Raw genomic sequence first — 27,684 nt, 5'->3', positions numbered from 1 at the left:
GGAAAGCATTATTTTGCATTTGTTCTGGAAAAATTCAATAGGTTTATCTGAGAACAGATTATTGTGCCAGATTTGGAAATGACAGAAAATGTTTCCATGCCTTCCATTATTCTTTGAAGCAAATTCTCAGTCTCGTGGGGGTCTCATGGACTCCTCAGAGTTTCATTCTGAGAGGCAGTAGAGCAGAGAAATTAAGAGTATACATTCCGAAGTCAGCCAGATTGCCATTTACTTATTGTACAATCTGGGGCAAGTTAATTGACCATTTTGTGTCTTATCTGTAAAACAGAGGTAATAAATACATTTATTTCACATTATTGTGAGGATTAAAAAATATATATGTGTGTACATATATATATATATATATACACTTTGCTTGGAATGTAGTAAACACCAATAAATCATCACCTTTTATGACATGAAAATGTGATGGTTCCACTTGGTGTTCTCTCACAAAATGGTTATATAACCAATAGCCATTTCTCTGTACCTCATGGCTACTTCTCGATTACAATCACTCTTGTTCAAGGTCAAAGTCCTAACAAAATGGAATTACTTTGTCTTGATCTGTGTTCTCTATGCCCTTCACCCTCTCTAGTTCCTGATCTTTAACCTAGTTTCCTCTAACTTGCCCTGGACCTGAACAGAGTCACCATTATGCCCTCTTGCTGGACAAGATAATCTGCAGCATACTTGTATACAGTCCATGGAATTCTCCAGGCCAGAATACTGGAGTGGATAGCCTTTTCCTTCTCCAGGGGATCTTCCCAACCCAGAGATCAAACCCAGGTCTCCTGCATTGAAGGTGAATTCTTTACCAGCTGAGCCACAAGGGAATCTCAAGAATACTGGAGTGGATAGCCTATCCTTTTCCAAAGGATCTTCCGGACCCAGGAATTGAACCAGGGTCTCTGCATTGCAGGCAGATTCTTTACCAACTGAGGCACCAGGCAAGTCCCATCAGGGCAATATTCCAACAACAAAAGTTTATTCTTGACAAAATTATTATGCCTAACATATTCCACTAGATTGATTCTTTAGAATAAACTTGATAAATGTAACTATTTTTCTCACTTAAAGGGGCTATGGTAGAAATCAACGTTGTAGAACCACACATTTAATGTATTTTACTAAACTTAAAAAATTATGTGAAGATATTATATTTTATCATATTACTTTTAAAAGGAAGTTGGTATAATGTGTCCTTATCTCATTGATCCAGTATTTACTACTTTTAACTTCCAATTTAGCTTCTTCCTACTACATAGCATCCAAATAATCTATCCTTACTCATAAGATTTATAATACTTGGAGTTCAGGCTGGGAGGAAAATTTAACATCCAACCTAAAACATGATAAATTGACAAACTGTGATTAGAACAATATCTTCTTAAATGAGTCCAGAAAAGTATAAAGCATCAATTCAATTCTCTTGGTAAAAGTATTCATTAGTCCGGAAAAGCAGTTAATTTCCTGAATCACATTAAAAAAACTGTTTCCATATTCATCTTCAATACTCCATCTTCTGCTAGTAAATAGATAAGAATCAATTTTGTTTGGCAAAATCTGATCCGACTGCTCTCAAAATGGTGAATTAATCACAAATGGCATTCCTTGATGTCTGGATTATTGGATATTTTTTTAAAAAGCTCCACTTCTGGGGAGCTGATCTCTGGCTGCGACCCTCCTGGTGTATGTTGACCATCCAGAAACCCAAGAAGTCTTGGTTAGCAATGAAGTCTGAAATCTTGAGAAAGAAGAATGGAACTGGAAGAATCAACCTGGCTGACTTCAGTCTCTTACTACAAAGCCACAGTCATCAAGACAGTATGGTACTGGCATAAAGACAGAAATATAGATCAACGGAACAAAATAGAAAGCCCAGAGATAAATCCATGCACCTATGGACACCTTACCTTTGACAAGGGAGGCAAGAATATACAATGGAGAAAAGACAATCTCTTTAACAAGTGGTGCTGGGAAAACTGGTCAACCCCTTGTAAAAGAATGAAACTAGAACACTTTCTAACACCATACACACAAAAAAACTCAAAATGGATTAAAGATCTAAATGTAAGACCGGAAACTATAAAACTCCTAGAGGAGAATATAGGCAAAACACTCTCCGACATAAACCACAGCAGGATCCTCTATGACCCACCTCCCAGAAAATTGGAAATAAAAGCAAAAATAAACAAATGGGACCTAATTAAAATTAAAAGCTTCTGCACAGCAAAGGAAACTATAAGCAAGGTGAAAAGACAGCCTTCAGAATTGGAGAAAATATTAGCAAATGAAGCAACAGACAAGGAATTAATCTAAAAAATATACAAGCAACCCCTGCAGCTCAATTCCAGAAAAATAAAAGACCCAATCAAGAAGTGGGCCAAAGAACTAAACAGACATTTCTCCAAAGAAGACATATAGATGTCTAACAAACACATGAAAAGATGCTCAATATCACTCATAATCAGAGAAATGCAAATCCAAACCACAATGAGGTACCATTTCACACCAGTCATAATGGCTGCTATCCAAAAGTCTACAAGCAATAAATGCCAGAGAGGGTGTGGAGAAAAGGGAATCCTCTTACACTGTTGGTGGGAATGCAAACTAGTACAGCCACTATGGAGAACAGTGTGGAGATTCCTTAAAAAACTGGAAACAGAACTGCCATACGACCCAGCAATCCCACTGCTGGGCATACACACCGAGGAAACCAGAATTGAAAAAGATACGTGTACCCCAATGTTCTTTGCAGCACTGTTTATAATAGCCAGGACATGGAAGCAACCTAGATCTCCATCAGCAGACGAATGGATAAGAAAGCTATGGTACATATACACAATGGAATAGTACTCAGCCATTAAAAAGAACACATTTGAATCAGTCTTAATGAGGTGGATGAAACTGGAGCCTATACACAGTGAAGTAAACCAGAAAGAAAAACACCAATACAGTATACTAACGCATATATATGGAATTTAGAAAGATGGTAATGATAACCCTGTGTACAAGACAGCAAAAGAGACACAGATGTATAGAACAGTCTTTTGGACTCTGTGGGAGAGGGCGAGGGTGGGATGATATGGGAGAATGGCATTGAAACATGTAAATTATCATATGTGAAATGAATCACCAGTGCAGGTTTGATGCATGAGACAGGGTGCTTGGGGCTGGTGCGCTGGGATGATCCAGAGGGATGGGGTGGGAGGGAGGTGGGAGGGGGGTTCAGGATGGAGAACACATGTACACCCATGGCGGATTCAAGTCAATGTATGGCAAAACCAATACAATATTGTAAAGTAAAATAAATAAACACACAAAAAAGAGGTATTTGTAAAGATTAGCAAACAAACTGTTTTTTTCTGAGTCAGTGTTTAAGATTCATAACCTCTTCTCCAAAAACTTACAAAAAACTGGAAAAAAAAATAGTAAGGTACTGGTGGAATAACAATACTTTTAAAGGGATTTTGGCTTTATATTCCATTGTATGAAAATTCTGCCATCTTAAAAAAAACAAGTATGCCTATTATTTTAAGAAAAGCATATATATACACGTAGCTGATTCATGCTGCTGTATTCAGTTCAGTTCAGTTCAGTTCAGTCACTCAGTCATGTCCGACTCTTTGTGACCCCATGAATCACAGCACGCCAGGCCTCCCTGTCCAGCACCAACTCCCGGAGTTCACTCAAACTCATGTCCACTGAGTCGGTGATGCCATCCAGCCATCTCATTCTCTGTCATCCCCTTCTCCTCCCGCCCCCAATCCCTCCCAGCATCAGACTCTTTTCCAGTGAGTCAACTCATTGCATGAGGTGGCCAAAGTATTGGACTTTCAGTTTTAGCATCAATCCTTCCAATGAACACCCAGGATTGATCTCCTCTAGAATGGACTGGTTGGCTCTCCTTGAAGTCCTAGGGACTCTCAAGAGTCTTCTCCAGCACCACAGTTCAAAAGCATCAATTCTTCGGTGTTCAGCTTTCTTCACTGTCCAACTCTCACATCCACACATCATCACTGGAAAAACCATAGCCTTGACTAGATGGACCTTTGTTGGCAAAGTAATGTCTCTGCTTTTTAATATGCTATCTAGGTTGGTCATAACTTTCCTTCCAAGGAGTAAGCGTCTTTTAATTTCATGGCTGTAAACAGCATCTGCAGTGATTTTGGAGCCCAAAAAAATAAAGTCTGACACTGTTTCCACTGTTTCCCCATCTATTTCCCATGAAATGATGGGACCAGATGCTATGATCTTTGTTTTCTGAATGTTGAGCTTCAAGTCAACTTTCTCACTCTCCACTTTCACTTTCATCATTCCTCTTCACTTTCTGCCATAAGGGTGGTGTCATCTGCATATCTGAGGTTATTGATATTTCTCCCAGCAATCTTGATTCCAGCTTGTGCTTCTTCCAGCCCAGCGTTCCTCATGATGTACTCTGCATATAAATTAAATAAGCAGGGTGACAATATACAACCTTGACGTACTCCTTTTCCTATTTGGAACCAGTCTGTTGTTCCATGTCCAGTTCTAACTGTTGCTTCCTGACCTGCATACATATTTCTCAAGAGGTAGGTCAGGTGGTCTGGTATTCCCATCTCTTTCAGAATGTTCCACAGTTTATTGTGATCCACACAGTCAAAGGCTTTGGCATAGTCAATGAAGCAGAAATAGATGTTTTTCTGGAACTCTCTTGCTTTTTCCATGATCCAGCGGATGTTGGCAATTTGATCTCTGGTGCCTCTGCCTTTTCTAAAACCTGCTTGAACATCTGAAAGTTCATGGTTCACATATTGCTGAAGCCTGGCTTGGAGAATTTTGAGCATGACTTTACTAGCGTGTGAGATGAGTGCAGTTGTGTGGTAGTTTGAGCATTCTTTGGCATTGCCTTTCTTTGGGACTGGAATGAAGACTGACCTTTTCCAGCCCTGTGGCCACTGCTGAGTTTTCCAAATTTGCTGGTATATTGAGTGCAGCACTTTCACAGCATCATCTTTCAGGAACTAAAACAACATTGGTGGGGAAACTAAGATCCCACACATCATGGGGCGTGACCAAATAAACCTCCCAAAACGAACAAAAACCTCTAAAAAGCAAAAAAAAAAAAAAAAAAAAACCAAAGTGCTGAGTAAGGAAGAGAACTTCTAGAGGAAACTTTTATCTCCCTGTTCAGCAGAGACTGGGGAAGGTAGCTCAAAGAATTTAGTGGCAAAGCTCAACTACAATCACCTTCAAGGAAAGACCATCTCAACAACTGTATTCATTTCAACTAAACAACCATGGGCTTCCCAGGTGGCGCTAGTGGTAAAGAACCTGCCTTCCCATGCAGGAGACATAAGAGATGTGGGTTCGATCCCTAGGTGGGAAGATCCCCTGGAGAAGGGCATGGCAACCCACTCCAGTGGGAGGAGCCTGGAGGGCTACAGTGTATAGGGCCACAAAGAGTCTGACACGACTGAAGTGACTTAGCACACACGTATACAAACAACCATAGTGGAAGGCTGGCATCACTTTTAAGCCCTATTTGCCTGTTGTGCTCAACTTTAAATCAATTCAGAGACTCACATTTGGGTGACTCTTCAAATTATTTCAACAACAAATGTGTGTTTAGTAACAGTAGAGAATATATGTGAGTGTGTGTGTACTATTAATCTATATAAATACCTGAAATTATCATTCATTTTACTTTTAAAAACTTTATTTCTACTCTATTAAGGAAAGCTGAAATGACAAGTAAAAAAAATCATGTATCACCTATTTTTAAATGCATGCCCTCTTCTTTTCTCAGGAATCACAAAATATGAAAATTGTAATACTGATTAAAGAAAATTGTATTATATTAATATAACATATAAGATGAAACTCCAATACTTTGGCCACCTCATGCGACGAGTTGACTCACTGGAAAAGACTCTGATGCTGGGAAGGATTGGGGGCGGGAGGAGAAGGGGACGACAGAGAATGAGATGGCTGGATGGCATCACCGACTCGATGGACATGAGTTTGAGTGAACTCCGGGAGTTGGTGATGGACAGGGAGGCCTGGAAGTGATTCATGGGGTCGCAAAGAGTCGGACACGACTGAGCGACTGAACTGAACATGTAAGAAGCACAGCAGTATACCACTCCATAAAAAAGTCTATAAGTAAAGATAAATGGGCAAAGTAAGTAAAACTGTTGTGATTAAGATTCGTCATTGGATGATAACCAAAATTGTAATTTATCCTGTAAATCATTAATACCCAATTGATTATGGATAACACTTGCAACCTTATTTGTAATTTTTACTGCTAAATAAATTGCTTCATAAAAGATAACTCACTTCAGATTATATGTATCGTATTCAATGGAAGATCTTGGCACTGCGGAGATCATATAAAGAAATCCGATGTGTTCGTTTTCACGGATTATTTTAACGATCTGCAAGGGATCTCGAATGTTGGCTTTAATGACTTCTTCCCGGTCATGGAAATAGTACTTAGGGTAAGCTGAGGTACTAGTCTCGTAGAGGCCTCTTCTTCCAATGCTGGTTCGTGACAGTTTAGCAGGAGAGGGAGACAACGAGTCAGCAGAGGGCCACTGGATCTAAACAAAGCCAATTTTTCAAAAAGTGAGTTTTTTAATACATAGTATCAAGTGTATATATGTCAATCCCAATCCCCCAATTTATCCCACTTCCCTCTTCATCTCTCGGTGTCCATACATTTGTTCTCTTATATCTGTGTTTCTATTTCTGCTTTGCAACCATATTCCAATAAAAATTAACTTAAGAAATAGGGGCTTCCCTAGTGACTCAGGGATAAAGAACCTGCCTGCCAACGCAGGAGACATGGGTGGGGTTCCGTCCCTGGTCCGGGAAGATTCCAGACTGTAGCGGAGCAACAGACTTTGATAGACAAAACTACTGAGCCTGCGCTCTAGAGACCAGGAACCGCAACTACTGAGCCCCAACCACTGAAGCCAGCACACCCTAGCGCCTGTACTCCACAACAAGAGAAGCCACCGCAAGAAAAGTGGTCACACTGCAACAAAGAGTAGCCCCTGCTTGCCACAATTAGAGGAAAGCCCGAGTGGCAACGAAGACCCAGCACAGCCAATAAGTAAATAAACAAAATTATTTTAAAAATAAAAAAACATGAGCTTTGGGCGGGGGGGGGGGGGGACCTACATATATAAGTGACAACTATTAACCTCCAGGACTAATTACCACACTACCTATGTCTAGGGCTTAAAGGCAAGCATTTTTTAACTGAAAAATTTCTAATTATCATTTGGCAGTGATAGATCCCTGTCAGTACCCCTACCCAAATATCTGTCCTCCTCTCACAAACCGCCCCAGCGACGACTCCCATTGCGTTCTCCCCTTCCTTTTTCAGTGTTTCTCACAACAAAATGCTCCCAGCTTCCTGGTATTCATGGGAGCCCAGCACTCCCCTTGCTCAGCTGCTCTGCATCTCCCCTGACCATGGCCTTTCCCTTCAACATCCTCTTCCTTCTGACGACCATGATGTTCTCCTGTGAGTGACATCTTGGACCACTGTCATCATAACTCATGATAAATTATTTTTTAGTGACTGTGTAGGGTTAGTACGTTGAGTATTGGGAATCAATGTGTCATAGCCTTAGAGAAGGAGATATCTAACTAACTTACAGTTGCTTTTCTGGAGTCGGTGCTTCTCACAGGTCAGTGTGCATGAGAATTTCCCCGGGGCTTTCTGTTCAAATGCAGATTTGCCAGCCAGTGTCTGGCGGGGCGGGGGGGGTTGCTGCAGAGCCTGAGATTCTGCATTTCTCACTTGCTCCCAAGAAATGTGATGCCGCTGGTCCTTGACCACAAGTGGAGCCCCAAGCCCAAGCCCCACCACTTTCACATACTTAAGTGCGTGCATACGCGTTCAATTATGTCTGACTCTTTGCAACCCCATGGACGGTAGCCCACAAGGCTTATACTGTTGAGCTTTGCTCCAATTCCTGGGTCCCACTGTCTGCCCTCAGTTCCACACCGCCCCCCCCCCGCCCCCCGCTCCTTTGCTCCTGCTCCTTTGGGACAACGTCACAAATCCTCTCTTCCTGAGGAGGAGGTTGATGACTGTGTTTGAGGGAATGTGACATCAACTCCAACAGTCGTCCCTTCGTCTCTCTGACAGGACTGACTGGCTTTAAGATAAAAGACTCACCACTGCAGACCCACTTTGATGAACAATTGAGGTTCATATATAAATGACATCTTTATTGTCTATTAGCATAGTTAGTAGAAGCTGCCATTTCCACAGGAGAGTTATTACCATAAGCCCCCAGGAACAACCTCCCCAAAAGATGTGTATTCATAGAGGTCATTATTCTCCATCTCTGATTAAATACCCCACTGAGTAGGAGTTTCAGAAGAGAATCCTGGGAAGTTCAGAGCTAAAGGACATACATCTTTGAACTCAAAAGATAAAACGTGCTTCTTTCACTTACTGACCAAGGATAACAGAAAAGGCACTCTTTTCTTATGTAAAAGAAGAGGCCAAACCAGATGCCAGAACCAGAGAAAATACACATTGCTTTGTCCCAACCGTTCAACATGAGCTGTGATCAACTTTTTTTATGAGACAAGAGTGCTAATACTTTAACAGGAAATGTTCTTATTTTCTTTATTATATCCCTTAAAAAAGTATACTGCATTCTAAGTGAAAGATTTCTTCAACAATAGGCCTACCTAGTTACATTTTATTTCTAATTATGTAACTCAGTGTGAAGATGTCATTCAGTTTAAACAGTCACACAAGTTTGGATTTTGCAGGGGCTGGGGAAGGGAGATAAAATGAAGAGCCGTCATACTCCTCTATGATGGATGCCCAGTCCAACTGATAATGTGCTCATGCGCTCAGTCGTGGCTGACTCTTTGCGAAAAGACCCCATGGACTGTAGCCCGCCAGGTTCCTCTGTCCATCGAATTTTCCAGGCAAGAGTATTGCAGTGGGTTGCCATTTCCTTCTCCAACTGATAATCAATCTTCTTTAATTACCAGAAGCAAACCCTTTAACTTTCCTCCCTCCCTCCGCCCTTCCTCATTTATTCCCTCCCTCCCTTCCTTCTTTCCTTCCTTCATCTCCCAGGAAATCCTCCTTGCTACATATCCCCTCTAAACTCATTCTGAGAAATCAATACCGAGAAAAATAATTATTTTTCAAAATAATTATCCTTCTTTTAAATGAAATACCCCCACTTTTTCCACATTTCCCTTCAAGCTCTCTTTCCTGAATTCTTCACTTACAGTTACACCCAAACATGACCCTTAACGTATTCCTTTTCAGTTGTTTCCTTCATTCCAGATGTGCACTAAATCTCTCTTAAATTTTTCTAATTAAAAAAATTGTTTTTGTAGTTGATTCGGGGGGCTTCCATGGTGGCTCAGGGGTAAAGAATCTGCCTGCCAGTGCAGGAGATGCAGGTTCAATCCCTGGGTTGGGAAGATCCCCTGGAGAAGGAGATGGCAACCCACTCCAGTATTCTTGCCTGGGAAATCCCATGGACAGGGGAGCCTGGCCAGCTACAGTCTACGGGGTTGCAGAGTCGGACGCAACTTAAGTGGCTAAGCACGCATGCACAGTTGATTTACAATGTTGTATTAACTTCTACTGGACAACAAAGTGATTCAGTTATACATATGTGTGTGCATGCTAGAGCTCTTCAGTTGCATCCAACTCTTTGTGACCCTATGGAATGCAGCCCACCAGGCTCCTCTGTCCATGGGTTTCTTCAGGCAAGAATACTGGAGTGGGTTGCCATGACCTCCTCCAGGGGACCTTCCCCACTCAGGGATTGAATCTGAGTCTCTTATATCTCATGCACTGGCAGGCGGGTTCTTTATCACTAGTGCCATCAGGGAAGCCCTCAGTTAAACATACATATATTCTTTTTCATATTCTTTCCCATTATGGTTTATCACAGAATATCGAATATAGTTCCCTGTGCTACACAGTAGGACCTTGTTTTTATACTTCCTATATATAATAGTGTGCATAATCTCTCTCTTTTTAAAATTCAACCTACTTTATATCAAATGAATTAACAATCAGATCTTTCTCAGCCCCACTTAAAATATCTCATTTTCTCTACTTCACAGAAACCAAATTAATCAAAGTTATACAATTTCATGTAAAGATTTCACCTGCCAATGCAGGAGATGCAAGAAATGTGGGTTTGATCCCTGAATCAGGAAGATCCCCTGGAGGAGGGCATGGCAACCCACTCCAGTAATCTTGCCTGGAGAATTCCATGGGTAGAAGAGCCTGGCAGGCTACAGTCCATGGGGTCACAAAGAGTCAGAAACGACTGAGCGACTGACCACACACACACGTTCATGCAATTTATTGTGTGATATTCTCTCAGGATGACCTCAATCAAACCCATGGGTGAGCCTTCTTCCAGCTGGCTTTCAAGTCCACAGATGTCCCATCTTATCTGCCTTGCTAACTTTCCACTCATTCCTCTGAGTTTAGTGCAGTTCCTTAGGATAGTTTTTCTTCCACCAATGGTCACTCTGGCCACCAGATATAAGCATCCATTCTGTTCAGTTTTCCATTATATTGTTCTTTAAATGATCAGCGAGAGCTCTTATCACACTCTACTAGGATTAAGTGTTTACTTGTCTATTTCCCACCTCCAGATTCTATAATTCTCAAGGACACAGCTTGTCCTCAACTCTTCATTCCTAGCGATCCAGCCTAAAGCCTGAAAGAGACAGCTAGCACTGAAAGATCCTCTCAATAAAAAGCTCAGAGAATTCTTGGCTCTATTGGTATTTTTATTGCAGGTGTGTCCTCCATATTTTCTCCCATTTCTGTTTTTTGTTGTTCTTGTTAAATATCTAATTCATGTAAAGCCAGGCTCATCAATTATAAAAGTTGTCTCTCTAGCTGGTTCAGTTTCTATTTTATTGCCCTTCACCAAGGTCTTCAAATATTTGGGGGAATAATGATGAAAATTTCATAAAAGTTATAATAACATTCAAAACACTATTATGTATTATTTTAATATGTCGTCTAGAGAACATCAGAAGACAGTGTACAGATGCTAAAAGTTTTCCTTTATGATTTTATCCTATTATTTCCTGGGAAATCCCATGGAGAGGGGAGCCTGGCTGGCTACAGTCCATGAGGTCACAAGAGTCAGACATGACTTAAGTGGCTGAACACACCTGCATAGTTGACTTACAATGTTGTATTAACCTCTACTTGACAAATTTCCCTTAAATAGGAAGAACTGGGAGATATGTTGCCCAAATCCATTATATAACCTAATAGAAACCAAATAGAAAATGACTTTGCCACTATCATTATGAGTTAAAAGGTTAACTCATGCTAACTCAGGTTACCACTGCTATAGGAACTAAAATTGAAAGAACCAATGAAGCACTTTAATACTACACCTGTTTTTTCTTTTTCACAGCCTCTCCATGCTCATGAAACTGAACAAGAGATTTGGCAGAAGTTTTTTCTTCAGGACTTCTTAGAGGTTTTAGGACACCAGAAGCGATTAACCGTTTTCGGTTCTGTTCATATATGTAATCAGGCATCTTATGATCTTGGTGGACTTTTAGCACTGGCTTTGGGAAATAAAGAGTCATGTTAATCTCAGAAATTAATGTGAACTGATCTTATTCTTAACTACCTTTGGGTTCTGGCTCTGTTGGAAATTGATCACCTTCCAGGACTACTTCCTATCTAGGCCACAATCATTATAGCAGCTACCACCAGTCTGTCCATGGCCTGGTGCATTAGTAAGACTTTTTTACTTAGTTTCCATTAATTCTGCCTTTTAAACACCAATGAATACTTCTAAGGGTGATGCTATGACAGAAAGAGAGCAGAAGCATGGAATGACATACTAATTGTTCAATACAAACCCCCTACCATTCACTAAAATAGCTACTGTGGGAAGGATCATACATTCCTCCCACCTTACCCAAAAGTCACTGTTCACTTTCTATAGCCTTAACTGGCTGAAGACCATCACAAAACCAAACAACCTGATTTTTTAAATGGGCAGAGAATATGAATAGACTTATTTCCAAAGAGGAAGTACAGATGATCCACAGGCTCATGAATAGATGCTCAGTATCATTAATTGTTAGGACAGTACAAATCAAAACTACAGTGAGATATCACCTCACACCTGTCAGAATGACTGTTGTCAAAGAGACAATAAATAATAAGTGTTGCTGAGATGTAGAGAAAAGGGAAAACTACTGGTGGGAATGTAAACTGGTGCAGCCTCTATGGAAAACAGTATGGAGATTCTTTTAAAAATTCAAAAAAGAACTACCATATGACCCAGCAATTCCACTCCTGGGTATTTATCTGAAGAAAATTAAAACAGTAATTCAAAAAGATATATACACCCTATTTTCACTGAGGCTTTATTTACAATAGCCAAGATATGGAAGCAACCTAACAGCCTATCAATACACACACACACACACACACACACACACATACCATGGAGTATTACTCAGACATGGGAAAGAATAGAATTTTGCCATTTGCAGCAACATGTGTGAACTTGGAGGGTACTATGCTAAGTGAATTAAGTCAGACAGAAAGACAAATTCTGCATGATATCACTTACATGTGGAATCCAAAAATACAACAAACTAGTGAATATAACAAAAAAGAAGCAGACTCATAGATATTGAGAACTAGTAGTTATCAGTGGGGCTGAAGGGGCAACACAGAGGTTGGGGAGTGGGAGGTATAAACTATTGGGTATAAGATAGGCTATAAGAATATATTTTTACAAAATGGGAAATAGAGCCAATATTTTTTAATAATTGTAAATGGAGTGTAACCTTTAAAAATTGTGTATAAAATAAAACAAAATTCCAGTTATAAGATAAATAAGTATTATGGATGTAATGTGCAAGATGATAGATGCAATACATATGAAAGTTGTTAAGAGAGTCCTAAGGGTTCTCATTACAAGGAAAATTTTTTTTATTAAATTGTGTATCTATATGAAATGATTGCTGTTCACTAAACTTATCATGGTAAACATCTCATGATGTATGTAAGCCAAATCACCATGTTGTTGATATCTAACTTATACAGTACTTTATGTCTATTATATCTCAATATAGCTGGAAGAAAAAAAAGAGAGACAACCAGATTCTATATGCCAGTTTAATCAAAGAACACTGCACTTGGTATGGAAGTATTCAGACCCAGAAAATCAAACTCAAGACTCTTGACCTAAATACCAACATATAGGAAATATAAGAACCAGAGAAATAGGTTAGCTACCATGGTGGGGATGCAATCAACAAAACTAGACTGTGGGACTATATAGGCAAATAACCAAATTTTACCAATTAAAATTTTTTTCCCAGGAAAAAATAAAAGAGTTGATGGAGAACTTATAAATCAAGAGACTTAAGAGAAATATCAACCAGTTAGAAGAAAAATATCAACTAGTTAGTGCACAGATCTTATTTTGATCTAAATTTTAACAAGGACTTTGCAAACAATATTATTATAAGACAATCAGGGAAATGTGATTTTTTTAACAGTTTAAATTATTGTAACAGCTTTCCTGAGATATAATATACATACATTAAGCTGTACTTTGGAGAAGGCAATGGCAACCCACTCCAGTATTCATGCCTGGAGAGTTCCATGGATAGAGGAGCCTGGCAGGTTATAGCCCATGGGGTTGCAAAGAGTCGGACATAACTGAGCAATTAGCACACAAACACACACACAAGCTGTACATATTTAAAGTGTCCAAACTGATGTGTTGACATAATTTGAAAGTCATATTATATATATGTTCTAGTTTTTTCATAAGATGTTTTTGGCCAACCCAATTATACATATGAAACAGTAAAGATAATGAACAGAACTCAAACATGAGCCTTCTCAGGTTCCTTTAAAATACTCCTCCCTAGGCAAATACTGATCTGCTTTGCATCATTATACATTAATTTACATTTTCCAGACTTTTATGTAAATGAAATAAAATAGTATGTATTTTTTGCCCACCATCTTTCAGCATAATTAATTATGCTCAGATTCCTCTATGTTGTTTTATCCATAATTCATTTATTTTTTAGGCTGAGTAGTATCCGATAGTGTAGAAACATCACAATTTATTCATTCATCTCTTGATGGACATTGTGGTTGTTTCCACTTTGGGGCTTTTAAAAACAAAATGTTGGAGGCTGATCAAGATGGTGGAGTAGAAGGGCATGGAGCTCACCTCCCCAAAAACACATCAAAAATCCATCTACAGGTGGATCAAGTCTCACCAAAGACCAGTTGGAAAGTTTCAGAAGATCTACACAACCTAAGGTGCAAGAAAGATCTCTAGGTAAAAGGGTAGAAAGAAGAGGGAGTGGGAATGGCATGCTGGATGGAACTGGCACCCTTGGGAGGGACCCATAAAGGAGAGAAGTTCCACAAGGTCAGACACTCACCCTGGGAACCCCCCTGGCCTGCCAGGAGGTCCACTAGGACAGATAGAGGGCCTGGAGAAGGCTAATTTGACTTGGGAGGAGTGTGGGTGTGCTGACTTGCTGTCAGGGCAGACAGAGACCACTGCTAGTCATGGCTGCCATACCACACTTCCCAATTCCAAGTACACACCATACTAGGCTCACCAAGGCAAAGAGCTAAGTTTTGGACAGACACTCCCTGGGAGAGGACTCCATCTACCTGCAGGGAGATAGCCTGGAAGGCCTAGCGTGTGATCCTGATCAAACCTTGGGTCCCTTTGCATGCACACACAGGGTGGGGGCAGGTCTGGTCCTTGTGGATTTTGTCAGCGTGCACACTAAGTGGTGCCACAGAAACACACAGCAGCTAGACTCTGAGTCCCTGGTAGGCATGCCAGAGGCAGGAATATACAGGTTTTGCTTATTTCTGGCAGCAGAACTCTGGCCCTGCCCACTCTACACTGCAGTTTGGAGCTGGACCTGGGGAGGACAGTTCTGGGAGAGGTCAGCAAAGAGGCAGCCCAGGCCCCAGGGAGCAGCAAAACCACTTAGATTCCTGCAGCCACCAGCACCCTGGCCCCAGTTCCAGCCCACTCCACACCAACAGTAGATGTGGGACAAACACACAAAGAGACATGGTCATGGGCTGCTTCTGGGTAGAACCATGGCTGCCTACACGTGCCATCCACAGGGCCACTGTGACCATATGGGCCTCACTTGCTTTAACAGTCACCTTCTGTGAGGCAGGGCATCCACTTGTAAATGAAAAATTAATCAGTTGGTTAATGAAGAAATGGAAAGTTTTATTCAAGACATATTTGAAGATTATAACACAGACAGAAAACCTCAGAAAGCTCTGAGAATTTGTCTACTTGTTAGAAGTCTAGGCACAGTTATATAAGTGTTTTTGAGACAGAGATGTACATTAGATGTACATCAAATGACATATTATTGGCAGTTTACATGATCCAGATCTAAGTATTGTCACGGTGGGTCATGTGACCATGCATGAGATCAAGAAGGAATGTTATCATTTAAGCAGCTGTCTTGTTGATTCTGGGAGATGTTGCTTTTTATGGCTGAAGAGGTATTCCTGCCTCTGAGAGAGGTCTAACTGATGTACATTGCAGATACACAAAGCGCGGTGCAAGGAGAGAAGGACAAAGGGCAGAGAATTTTTTATGTTTCAATTCTTCTTGTCTTGCCATAAAATACAAATTTTATTTCATGTACTCAAGGGCAATGGATCCTGATTAAACCCAACCATCAGGGCTTCTACTCCGATAACTAGAGAACAGACCCCCTCCCTAACAGGGCAATGACAGCCATGGAGAAAAGAAGAGACTTCACCCAACATCCAGCACTAGCTCTGGAGACCACAATGTCTACTATCACAGCTACTATCAAGGGAAAACAGCAAACACACTCAGGATAGATGTGGCTGGCATTCAGACCAAAGCCAGCCACTACACAAAAATACAGTCTACATAGGAACACTCCTTCAAACACCAACTAGATAACTGCTTCTCCTAAATTCACAGAGAAAGTTTAAGTGAAATGAAAAAGCAGAGGACCCATTCTCAGTTAAAAGAACAAGAGAAATTTCATGAAAGAACAAATAATGAAACAGACTTCACCACACTATTAGACCCCAAGTTCAAAAAGAAGATAATAAAAATGCTGAAGGAATTGAGAAAGATGATTGATGGAGATGCAGATCATTGTAACAGGGAACTAGAAAGTATAGAGAAGAACCAATCAAAATTAGACAGCTCAATTGGTGAGATAAAAAAGAATCTAGAAGCAATAAATAGCAGACTAAATAACAAAGAAGAGTGAATAAGTGATCTGGAAGACAGAATAATGGGAATCACCCAATCAGAATGGCAGACAGAAAGAAAAATGAAGGAAAATAAGCAACAAATAAGATATATGGAGTAATATAAAGCATGCCAACCTATGCATGATGTATTCTATCAGTCTATTTGCCTATCTTGACACCAATACTATAATGTCTTAATTATTATAGTTTTATAATAAGTATTGAAATCAAGAGTGTTCCATTAAAATTTTTTTTCAATGTTGTTTTGCTTGTTCTAAGTTTTTTGCATTTCTGTATGAACGTTAGAATCAGCTTGTCAATTTCTACCAAAAAATAAATTTTACATGGACCATGATTGGAATTGTGCTGAATTCATAGGTCAATTGGGGAGAATCGACATCTTAAAAATATTTCTTCTAAACCACACAGCATCATTCTTCATTTATGTAGATCTTTAATCTCTCTGTTATATTTTGTAGTAGTCAGGTACAGATGTGAGCGCTGGACCATAAAGAAGGCTGAGCACTGAAGAATTGATGCTTTTGAATTGTGGTGCTGAAGACTCTTGAGAGTCCCTTGTACAGCAAGGACATCAATCCTAAAGGAAATCAACCCCAAAACTGGACAAGGATAATACCAAGAAAAGAAAACTACAGGCCAATACTCCTGACAAACAGATGCAGGAATCAATAAAATGTTAGCAAATAGAATTCAGCAATACCTTAAAAGGAGCATACACTATGATCAAGTGGAATTTGTTCCAGGGAAGAAATGAATTTTGGGGTTCCAAAATTGGGGACTGGCATCTCTGAAGGCTTGTCCATTCAGTCTGGCAGGTGATAAAGTCTGGGACTCAATCAGATGACATCCCTTCATTCAGGCGACATCACCCAATCTAAAGGAGCCTGCGGTTTGTCTTGACTAGGTTCCTGATATTATTTTCTTAACAGTAACTATCATTAGATGACATTGCTCAGTTTATTTACTTAGGATCATTAGAATGCCAACTGGAATCTTGTCTGCCTTGTTCATTGCTGTTTCCTCAGAGCATGACTCAGAGACTGGACGATAGCAGGTATCGAAGAAATATTCAACATATATGAATTTATAACATTGATAACAAATGGAGCTTACTTTAATCATCAAAGGTTCATTGTACACTTTTGCCAAGTGAAGTAAATCCATCATAGAGAAATAAGTGTAAAAGTCTATGGGAAAGTCATATAAAAAGTCATAAAAAGTTCATGGAGAAAAAATAGTAGGGAGGCCCAGATACTCCCCACTACAAATAGTGCATGCACACTGCTCTCTGGAGAAGAGAGCAACTACAGGCAGTACCCTACCCACCTTGCAATTGGAAGTTCAAGGACAAGAGCATCTGTTACTTTGTATTTTTTTGTTAGTCTGAACTGCAATTGGTTGTATAGTTTTCTTTGTATTTAAGCTGTTAATTTTCTTATTAAATATTTGAATTAATTCCTTCAGTTCAATTCAGTCACTCAGTCGTGTCCAACTCTTTGCTACCCCATGGACTGCAGCATGCCAGGCTTCCCTGTCCATCACCAACTCCTGGAGCTTGCTCAAATTCATGTCCATAGAGTCAGTGATGTCATCCAACCATCTCATTCTCTGTCGTCCCCTTCTCCTCCTGCCTTTAATCTTTCCCAGCATCAGGGTGTTTTCAAATGAGTCAGTTCTTCACATCAGGTGGCCAAAGTATTGGAGTTTCAGCTTCAGCATCAGTGCTTCCAATGAATATTCAGGACTAATTTCCTTTAGGATTGACTTTAGCATGGACTGGTTGGATCTCCTTGCAGTCCAAGGGACTCTCAAGAGTCTTCTCCAATACCAAAGTTCAAAAGCATCAATTCTTTGGTTCTCAGCTTTCTTTATAGTCCAGCTCCCACGTCTAGTGGAAAAATCATAGCTTTGACTAGATGGATCTTTGTCAGCAAAGTAATTTCTCTGCTTTTTAATATGCTGTCTAGATTGGTCATAGGTTTTCTTCCAAGGAGCAAGTGTCTTTTAATTTCATGGCTGCAGTCACCATCTGCAGTGATTCTTTTCCTAGATTAATCTTTTTTCACATTGGGAAATGGCAACCCACTTCAGTGTTCTTGCCTGGAGAATCCCAGGGACGGGGGAGCTTGGTGGGCTTCCGTCTACGGGGTCACACAGAGTCGCACATGAACGAAGTGACTTAGCAGCAGCAGCAACATTAAAATAAAAATAATGAAATCAGCACTATGGATCTTCAAGAACGTCTACCTCCTGCATGAATTCATACTTAAATTTAAGAAGCAATGGAATAAGGGTTAATGTCCATTACATATATATATATACAGTTAAACATATACATATATATGCATATGTTTTTAAAAACCTCAAAAACTGATAGAAAAAAAGCAAACAACTTAATTTTGAAGTGGAAAATAGTTATGAACAGAATCCATGAAATAAGTAAGGTGCATGCCACTGAATGAACAAAAATACACTCCATGTCCACCACATATATACTGCCTGCCACTCTTCTTTTACACTTTTCCTTCTTTGAATTCTCCAATCTCTGACTCTCTTTTCTATGGTAACTGTCATTAACAACAATTGGATATTTATCCTTTTTCCATTCTCAAACAATTTTACATAAATTTTACATAATGTTTTACATAAAATACATATTTTTACATAACTCGTTAACGTCATTAATAAGATGCAAACCAAAACAATGTGATGTCATTTTCACCCATCAGTCTAGCAAAAATAAGAGAAGTGAGAGCCTAAGTTTTGACAAAGATGTGGATTCTTAAAATTATTTTTCAGACATGCACAAAAATTTTCAGGACACTAGGCATTTGCTGAATATAATAAAATTATACAATTATATATATATAAAACTCTTACTGTAGTTTCTAGTATGAAATGGTACCCAAGTACCTAAAACAGCCTTACAACCTACATGGTTAAGTATCCGTATTGCACATAATGCTGGAGAGGATTTATGTGCTAGAGAACTTTTTCATCACAGCATCCCACCACCTCAAACAGTACTTTTAGAACTCAACATTTTTTAAAATAAATAATTATGTTTACATGCTCATAAACAAGTCCTAACTTTCAAGTTTTCATTCTTTCTTTGTTAATTAAGAGTCTAGAAATTATTGCCATCCCCCAAAGCAACTCTGCAACTTCCTCTGTAGCCAAAAGTGGCTAAAATGCTGGTTTTCAACCTTACCAAAGGCTCCAGTTTTATAGGCTGCTGTCGTTTTCTTGTCCTCTCCTGAGCTTTTGTAGTGTGTTCAAATGTCAGGAATTGTTTTTCACCTTGATTTTCTGTGGGTGTTACAAAACTCAGTCTTCCCTTTGTTCTTATACTATTCAGTCTTGTAAGCATGGGGTTTTCTGATAGCTCTCCAATACTTTTCAGGTCCAACTCATTCTCTGAGAGACGAAAAGCCATCTTCCTCCCTGGAGAGGTCAGGGTCAAGAAAAGAAAAATGAAAAGTAAAGCGAAAGAATTGGGGAAGTAGGGCTAAGTAGAGGTGTTTTAAGAACCAAGCAGGGCTGCATTTGCTTATCCCCAAACAAAACCTATCAAAGTTACCCCATTCTTCCCAAACTAAGGACTTGAATTGGAGTAACGAAAACTATGCCTGGCCTTCTAGAAGATCCACAGCTTGGGTGGGACCCAGGAATTTGCATTTCTAATGGCTGGATGGCATCACCGACTCGATGGACATGAGTTTGAGTGAACTCCGGGAGTTGGTGATGGACAGGGAGGCCTGGCGTGCTGTGATTCATGGGGTCGCAAAGAGTTGGACACGACTGAGTGACTGAATTGAACTGAATAACTTCTTAGGTGATGCTGTTGCTGCCTCTGATTTGGGAACCACATACCTGCATGCATGCTAAGTTGCTTCAGTTCAGTTCAGTTCAGTCGCTCAGTCGTGTCCAACTCTCTGCGACCCCATGAATCACAGCACGCCAGGCCTCCCTGTCCATCACCAACTCCCGGAGTTCACTCAAACTCATGTCCATCGAGTCGGTGATGCCATCCAGCCATCTCATTCTCTGTCGTCCCCGTCTCCTCCAACCCCCAATTCTTCCTAGCATCAGACTCTTTTCCAGTGAGTCAACTCGACGCATGAGGTGGTCAAAGTATTGGAGCTTCAGCTTTAGCCTCAGTCCTTCCAATGAACACCCAGGATTGATCTCCTTTAGAATGGACTGGTTGGATCTCCTTGCAGTCCAAGGGACTCTCAAGAGTCTTCTCCAGCACCACAGTTCAAAAGTATCAATTCTTCGGCGATCAGCTTTCTTCACAGTCCAACTCTCACATCCATACATGACCACGGGAAAAACCATAGCCTTGACTAGACAGACCTTGGTTGGCAAAGTAATGTCTCTGCTTTTTAATATGCTATCTAGGTTGTCATAACTTTCCTTCCAAGGAGTAAGCGTCTTTTAATTTCCTGACTGCAATCAGCATCTGCAGTGATTTTGGAGCCCCCAAAAATAAAGTGTGACACTGTTTCCACTGTTTTCCCATCTATTTCCCATGAAGTGATGGGACCAGATGCCATGATCTTTGTTTTCTGAATGTTGAGCTTCAAGCCAACCTTTTCACTCTCCTCTTTCACTTTCATCAAGAGGCTTTTGAGTTCCTCTTCACTTTCTGCCATAAGGGAAGGTAGTGTCATCTGCATATCTGAGGTTATTGATATTTCTCCCAGCAATCTTGATTCCAGCTTGTGCTTCTTCCAGCCCAGTTGCTTCAGTCATGTCCACCTCTTTGCAACCCTATGGACTGTAGCCCTCCAGGCTCCTCTGTCTATGGGATTCTCCACGCAAGAATACTGGAGTGGGTTCCCATGGCCTCCTCCAGGGGATCTTCCCGACCCAAGGATCGAACCCATATCTCTTACATCTCTCCTGCATTAGCTGGCAGGTTCTTTACTACTAGGTGCCAGCTGGGAAGCCCACTAGTCCAGCTTTGGAAGGATGAATATAAATGAAATCATATTGAGATCCTTTCTCACACTTGAGTGTGCAAAATATTTCTGAGGGTGGTGGTGGTGTTCAAAAGAAAGGTAATTCTAACATAGGCAATCTGAGATATCTAACCTAGATACTTATAGATAGACCAAATAAAGAAAAAAAAAGAGTTGATGGCTTAATCATAAAATAGTGCTTTGGGGGATTTTATGAGGATGAGAATCACTTGAGAAGCTTGTGAAAAAGCAGATTCTAATTCATAAACTTCGAGTAGCAAGGTCCCAGAATACTAGAACTATGAGCCTTTTGTAATGGTCTTGTACTTTCACCAACACTCACACTCCAGTCCCATCACATGGATGGAAATACTTTTCTTAAAAACAGTATTATCACACACAAGGTCTTAAACCAGGTGTCAGCAGGTCCAGATTTTAGTTTAGATCAGCACTGGCCAATCAAAATACAATGCAAATCTCCTATGTGATTTAAAAAATTTAAGTAACCACATTTAGAAACAAAAAGGAACATAAAAAGAAATTTTTAACTTTTTATTTTGTTTTAGGGTACAGCCAATTAACAAACAATGTTGTGATAGTTTCAGGTGGACAGTGAAAGAACTCAGCCATACATATACATGTATTCATTCTTACCCAAACTCCTCTCCCATCCAGGCTGCCACGTAACATTGATCAGAGTTCCCTGTATTATACAGTAGGTCCTTGGTTGTTAACCGTGTTAAATGTAGCAGTGTGTACATGTCTTCACCCCAACTTCTCCCTCACTACCCCTTTCCCCCATGCTTCCCCCTGGCAAATATAGGGTTCCTTCTCTAAGTCTGCGAGTCTAAAAATAATTTTAATGTTTTTTATTTAACATAATTAAAATATTATCATTTCAACATATAATCAGTATAAAACTTGTTAATGTGATAGTTTTATTTTTTGTTACTACGTCTTCGAATTATTTCACCTTCAGGACACATTTTAATTCAGAAGAGGCCCCTCATGTGGCTAGTGGCTACCATATTGAAACAGGTCCAGATCTGACCACTCAGTGAGAGATCTTGGACAAGTCTCTTGGTATCTCTATTCCTCAGTTTCTAGCTCTCTAAACTGGTAGGTAGGTAGTAAGTATCATTAAAATGTGACTTTCTCTGCCTCTCTGAGCCTTTCCTTCTATATGCCAAAGGTCATGCTGAGTCTCTTGCCTAGAAGTCGGAGTTCAGCCCCACAGCTCAATTCCTCAGGACTCACCAAGTCAGACTAGAGAAGCAGACGCCTCAGAGGGTCTCTTGAGTCAGAGCAAAGACAGATCTGGGAGTAGAAAGTTTTCTCTTAAGCCTAGACTGTTTCCCGTTGCCTAGCAGCCCCAGGCTAAGTTGCCTAGTAAGTCACTGATGCTTACTGCGCCTGTGCACGATCTGTCGCCACTGGCAACCCCTCAGCCAACTGCTGCTCAGATTCTTAGTCCAGGACTGTGCTGGGCAGTCGAGCCAATGACTGTCTCGGAATATTTTCTTCGTCGCTGTTTGGTGGAGAGCCAACCTGCTGGCCCCTGAGGGCTAGCCTGGAAGGCGGTGCAGCCAAGGGAGGTGGTTACGTCTGTTTGTTCCTTCGCTGTCATCAGCTCACGCTCACTACCCCTCCCTCCTCCAGTAGTGTTTTCTGTTCCTCTTCAAGAGGCTTGAGACTGCCTGACATTCGCTTTAATCCAGCTTTGTCTGGTTAGAAGAATCAAGTGCTTTTGTAGACAGTTCAGGCCCTGCTCTCCAAGAGAGCGACCATCCTGCATCTCTGCCCCACCCATTGACCTCCCCCGAAGAGTGTCCTAAAACATTCGGAATGCGGGCTCTTCCCCTCAAGCTCCACCCTGTCCTTTCTACTTATGTTCTTTTCTACCTGAAAGGTAATTTAGTGTCTTTAGTGGCAGGCATAGCAAGCCCATATTATTTGGTCTCTGCACTATATTCACCAAAACAGACCCTGGATCTTGCATGGTATTTGCGTGCGTGCTGTCGTTACAGTCGTGCCTGACTCTTTGAGACTCTGAACTGTAGCCAGCCAGGCTCCTCTGTCCATGGGATTCTCCAGGCAAGAATACTGGAGTGGGTTGCCGTGTGCTCCTCCAGGGGATCCTCCCGACCCAGGGATTGAACCTGTATCTCTTACATCTCTCCTACATTAGCAGGCGGGTTTTCTACCACTAGCACCTAGGATGGAGAAGGCAATGGCAAGCCACTCCAGTACTCTTGCCTAGAAAATCCAATGGATGGAGGAGCCTGGTAGGCTGCAGTCCATGGGGTCGCTAAGGGTCGGACACGACTGAGCGACTTCACTTTCACTTTTCACTTTCACACATTGGAGAAGGAAATGGCAACCCACTCCAGTGTTCTTGCCTGGAGAATCCCAGGGACAGGGAAGCCTGGTGGACTTCCGGCTATGGGGTCACACAGAGTCGGACACGACTGAAGTGACTTAGCAGCAGCAGCACCTAGGAAGCCCCTATGACTTTTAGACCCACCTATTAAGGTGAGTGAAAAGTTTGGCTTGAAGCTCAACATTCAGAAAACGAAGATCATGGCATCTGGTCCCATCACTTCATGGGAAATAGATGGGAAAACAGTGGGAACAGTGTCACACTTAATTTTTTTGGCCTCCGAAATCACTGCAGATGCTGATTGCAACCAGGAAATTAAAAGACGCTTACTCCTTGGAAGGAAAGTTATGACCAACCTAGATAGCATATTAAAAAGCAGAGACATTACTTTGCCAACCAAGGTCCATCTAGTCAAGGCTATGGTTTTTCCCGTGGTCATGTATGGATGTGAGAGTTGGACTGTGAAGAAAGCTGATCGCCGAAGAATTGATGCTTTTGAACTGTGGTGCTAGAGAAGACTCTTGAGAGTTCCTTGGACTGCAAGGAGATCCAACCAGTCCATTCTAAAGGAGATCAATCCTGGGTGTTCATTGGAAGGACTGATGCTAAAGCTGAAAGTCCAATACTTTGGCCACCTCATGCGATGAGTTGACTCACTGGAAAAGATTCTGATGCTGGGAGGGATTGGGGGCTGGAGGAGACGGGGACGACAGAGAATGAGATGGCTGGATGGCATCACCGACTCGATGGACATGAATTTGAGTGAACTCCAGGAGTTGGTGCTGGACAGGGAGGCCTGGAGTGCTGTGATTCATGGGGTCGCAGAGAGTTGGACACGACTGAGCAACTGAACTGAACTGAACTGATTAAGGTGGTTCAGTGGTAAAGAATCTGCTTGCCAATGGAGAAGATTCAAAGTGGAGGGTTTGATCCCTTGATGGGGAAGAGCCCCTGGAGGAGGAAATTGTAACTTGCGGCAGTATTCTTGCCTGGGAAAGCCAATAGACAGAGGAACCAGACGGATTCTAGTTCATGCAGTTGCAAAAGAGTTGGACAGGACTAAGAGACTAAACACACAACAAACAACAAGTCTCTAAATGACTGCTGGTAATGCTATATGGAAGCAACCCCACGGATGCCCCATGCAAAGAACACCCAGGACTGATCTCCTTTAGAATGGACTGGTTGGATCTCCTTGCAGTCCAAAGGACTCTCAAGAGTCTTCTCCAACACCACAGTTCAAAAACATCAATTCTTCGGCACTCAACTTTCTTTATAGTACAACTCTCACATCCATACATGACCACTGGAAAAACCATAGCCTTGACTAGATGGACCTTTGTTGATAAAGTAATGCTTCTGCTTTTTAATATGCTATCTAGCTTGGTCATAAAATTTCTTCCAAAGAGTAAGCGTCTTTTAATTTCATGGCTGCAATCACCATCTGCAGTGATCTTGGAGCCCAGAAAAATAAAGTCAATCACTGTTTCCACTGTTTCCCCATCTATTTGCCATAAAGTGATGGGACCGGATGCCATGATCTTAGTTTTCTGAATGTTGAGGTTTAAACCAACTTTTTCACTCTCCTCTTTCACTTTCATCAAGAGGCTCTTTAGTTCTTCCCTTTCTGCAATAAGGGTAGTGTTATCTGCATATCTGAGGTTATTGATATTTCTCCCGGCAATCTTGATTCCAGCTTGTGCTTCATCCAGCCCGGCATTTCTCATGATGTACTCTGCATATAAGTTAAATAAGCATGGTGACAATATACAGCCTTGACGTACTCCTTTTCCTATTTGGAACCAGTCTGTTGTTCCATGTCCAGTTCTAACTGTTGCTTCTTGACCTGCATACAGGTTTCTCAAGAGGCAGATCAGGTGGTCTGGTATTACACACAGGTAATCAATCAGAGCAAATAAAATACAAACTAGTAATGAAAAAAGTTGGTTTTGAATTTTTTTCATTACTAGTTTGTATTTTATTTGCTCTGATTGATTACCTGTGTGTAATACCAGACCACCTGATCTGCCTCTTGAGAAACCTGTATGCAGGTCAAGAAGCAACAGTTAGAACTGGACATGGAACAACAGACTGGTTCCAAATACCAAAGAATGCTCAAACTACCGCACAATTGCACTCATCTCACACGCTAGTAAAGTCATGCTCAAAATTCTCCAAGCCAGGCTTCAGCAGTATATAAACCGTGAACTCCCAGATGTTCAAGCAGGTTTTAGAAAAGGCAGAGGCACCAGAGATCAAATTGCCAACATCCGCTGGATCATGGAGAAAGCAAGAGAATTTCAGAAAAACATCTATTTCTGCTTTATTGACTATGCCAAAGCCTTTGACTGTGTCGATCACAATAAACTGTGGAACATTCTGAAAGAGATGGGAATTCCAGACCACCTGACCTGCCTCTTGAGAAACCTGTATGCAGGTCAGGAAGCAACTGTTAGAACTGGACATGGAACAACAGACTGGTTCCAAATAGGAAAAGGTGTACGTCAAGGTTGTATATTGTCACCTTGCTTATTTAACTTATATGCAGAGTACATCATGAGGAACGCTGGGCTGGAAGAAGCACAAGCTGGAATCAAGATTGCCGGGAGAAATATCAATAACCTCAGATATGCAGATGACACTACCCTTATGGCAGAAAGTGAAGAGGAACTCAAAAGCCTCTTGATGAAAGTGAAAGAGGAGAGTGAAAAGGTTGGCTTGAAGCTCAACATTCAGAAAACAAAGATCATGGCATCTGGTCCCGTCACTTCATGGGAAATAGATGGAAAAACAGTGGAAACAGTGTCAGACTTTGTTTTTTTGGGCTCCAAAATCACTGCAGATGCTGATTGCAGCCATGAAATTAAAAGACGCTTGCTCCTTGGAAGGAAAGTTATGAGCAACCTTGATAGTATATTAAAAAGCAGAGACATTACTTTGCCAACCAAGGTCCGTCTAGTCAAGGCAATGGTTTTTCCCGTGGTCATGTATTGATGTGAGAGTTGGACTGTGAAGAAGGCTGATCGCCGAAGAATCGATGCTTTTGAACTGTGGTGTTGGAGAAGACTGTTGAGAGTCCCTTATACTGCAAGGAGATCCAACCAGTCCATTCTAGAGGAGATCAATCCTGGATGTTCATTGGAGGGACTGATGCTAAAGCTGAAACTGCAATACTTTGGCCACCTCATGCGACGAGTTGACTCACTGGAAAAGACTCTGATGTTGGGAAAGGTTGGGGGCGGGAGGAGAAGGGGACGACGGAGAATGAGATGGCTGGATGGCATCACCGACTCGATGGACATGAGTTTGAGTGAACTCCGGGAGTTGGTGATGGACAGGGAGGCCTGGCGTGCTGTGATTCATGGGGTCGCGGAGAGTCGGACACGACTGAGCGACTGAACTGAACTGAACTGAACTGAATGTGAGACACACTTCCCAAAATAGATTTCATTTTGGATGTGCAATGAATATTTTTATCTGTTCCTTTCAAAGTTTATGCAGTGGCAGACAAAAATCTACTGCTCCTCAGGTCAAGAATCCCTTTGTTAGTAGAAGAATGTGTCTGTATTCTAATGTTAGCTTATGAAGCTAAGAATTTCATTCCTAGAGCCAAGAATGGTGATGATAGGAGACATGGACACATAGAATTTTATGAAGGTATTGCTATATTGAACACTACTCATCAAATCTCTCACAACTAACTTTTTTTTAATGTGGCAAGATGTCGTCTTCATTATCAAATACATACATACCCAGTCGCTTCAGTCGTGTCGACTCTTTGCCATCCCATGGACCATAGCCGCCGGGCTCCTCTGTCTATGGGATTTTCCCGACAAGAATACTGGAGTGGATTGCTGTTGAGTCCTATTGAATGCTTAATGTATCAACACAAACAGGAGCTTTGTTTATTGCATGTTAATTGTTTCGTAGTTTCTGCAATAGCCATGATTGTTCCTATTTATTGAGTGCTTCTTATGTGCCAGGTACTATGCTATATATTTATCATTTATGCTTTC

At 41.0% G+C, this 27,684-nt stretch overlaps 1 protein-coding gene across 1 annotated transcript in view; it reads right to left on the bottom strand.

The window, feature by feature from the left end:
* The window catches only part of DNAH6 (dynein axonemal heavy chain 6), a 301,941-nt gene extending 282,184 nt beyond the window's left edge, over positions 1-19,757 (bottom strand). Inside the window, exons 1-3 of the mRNA XM_055400589.2 lie at positions 19,533-19,757; positions 11,419-11,595; positions 6,325-6,587 (exon numbers count right to left, since the gene is read on the bottom strand). Coding sequence (XP_055256564.2) covers positions 6,325-6,587; positions 11,419-11,595; positions 19,533-19,757 — 665 coding nt within the window. The remainder of the gene's footprint in view (positions 1-6,324; positions 6,588-11,418; positions 11,596-19,532) is intronic.
* Between the last annotated feature and the right edge of the window lie 7,927 nt (positions 19,758-27,684).

Source organism: Moschus berezovskii, chromosome 11, assembly GCF_049115385.1.
Source record: "Moschus berezovskii isolate FMDL1 chromosome 11, NW_MosBer_1.0, whole genome shotgun sequence".
Lineage (NCBI taxonomy): Eukaryota > Metazoa > Chordata > Mammalia > Artiodactyla > Moschidae > Moschus > Moschus berezovskii.
The sequence above is the reverse complement of the archived record's forward strand: the minus strand, read 5'-3'. Positions and strand labels throughout refer to the sequence as shown.